General features: G+C 62.4%; 1 protein-coding gene across 1 annotated transcript in view; it reads right to left on the bottom strand.

Annotated features, from left to right (window-relative positions):
* SBK3 (SH3 domain binding kinase family, member 3) overlaps positions 1-664 on the bottom strand; it is a gene marked incomplete at its 5' end in the record, with an annotated part of 2,161 nt that extends 1,497 nt beyond the window's left edge. The window contains one exon of the mRNA XM_010131298.1: positions 613-664. Within this exon, the coding sequence (XP_010129600.1) occupies positions 613-664 (52 nt within the window). The remainder of the gene's footprint in view (positions 1-612) is intronic.
* Positions 665-668: the final 4 nt, after the last annotated feature.

Raw genomic sequence — 668 nt, 5'->3', positions numbered from 1 at the left:
GGGGAGTGCACACCTCGAGTGCTGGGTCCAGTTTTGACTTCTCCCTCCCAGAAGGACCTTGAGGGGCTGGAGCGTGTCTGGAGAACATGGGAAAGGGTCTGGGGAACATCTGAGGGACCTGGGGGTGTTGAGTTGGAGATCAGGAGGCTCCGGGAGACCTTCCGGCTCTCAACAACCTCCTGACAGGAGGGTGGAGTGAGGGGGAGTCCGTCTCTGCTCCCCAGGACCAGAGGAACTGGCCTCCAATTGCCCCAGGGGAGGTTGAGGTTGTCCCGGAGGAGCCATTTCTGTCCTGTTGGGGTTGTCGCGGCCTGTCTCAGGCTGCACAGGGCAGTGGTGGAGTCCCCACCCCTGGAGGGGTTTCCCAGCTGTGTGGAGGTGGTGCTGGGGGAGAGGGGTTGGTGGGGACCTGGTGGTGCTGGGGAACGGGGAAACTGGAGGAGCTCCAAGGTCTTTTCCCATCAAATGATTTTGTGATTCTGGGGGGCAGAGACAGGCTCTGGCGTGGGGTGGTTTGGGCATAGCGGTGTTTTGGCTCGGGCAGGTCAGGGACGGAGATGTGGGCACATCTCAGGAACATGTTCCTGCAGCCAGCAGTGGGTTCACCCTCACCCCCATCCCGGGGCTCCGTCAGCACCACGCGGCCATAGGTCCCGCTGCCCAGCTCC

Source organism: Buceros rhinoceros, unplaced genomic scaffold (genome assembly GCF_000710305.1).
Source record: "Buceros rhinoceros silvestris isolate BGI_N320 unplaced genomic scaffold, ASM71030v1 scaffold37342, whole genome shotgun sequence".
Taxonomy (NCBI): Eukaryota; Metazoa; Chordata; class Aves; order Bucerotiformes; family Bucerotidae; genus Buceros; species Buceros rhinoceros.
This window is presented reverse-complemented; position numbering and strand designations above follow the sequence as displayed.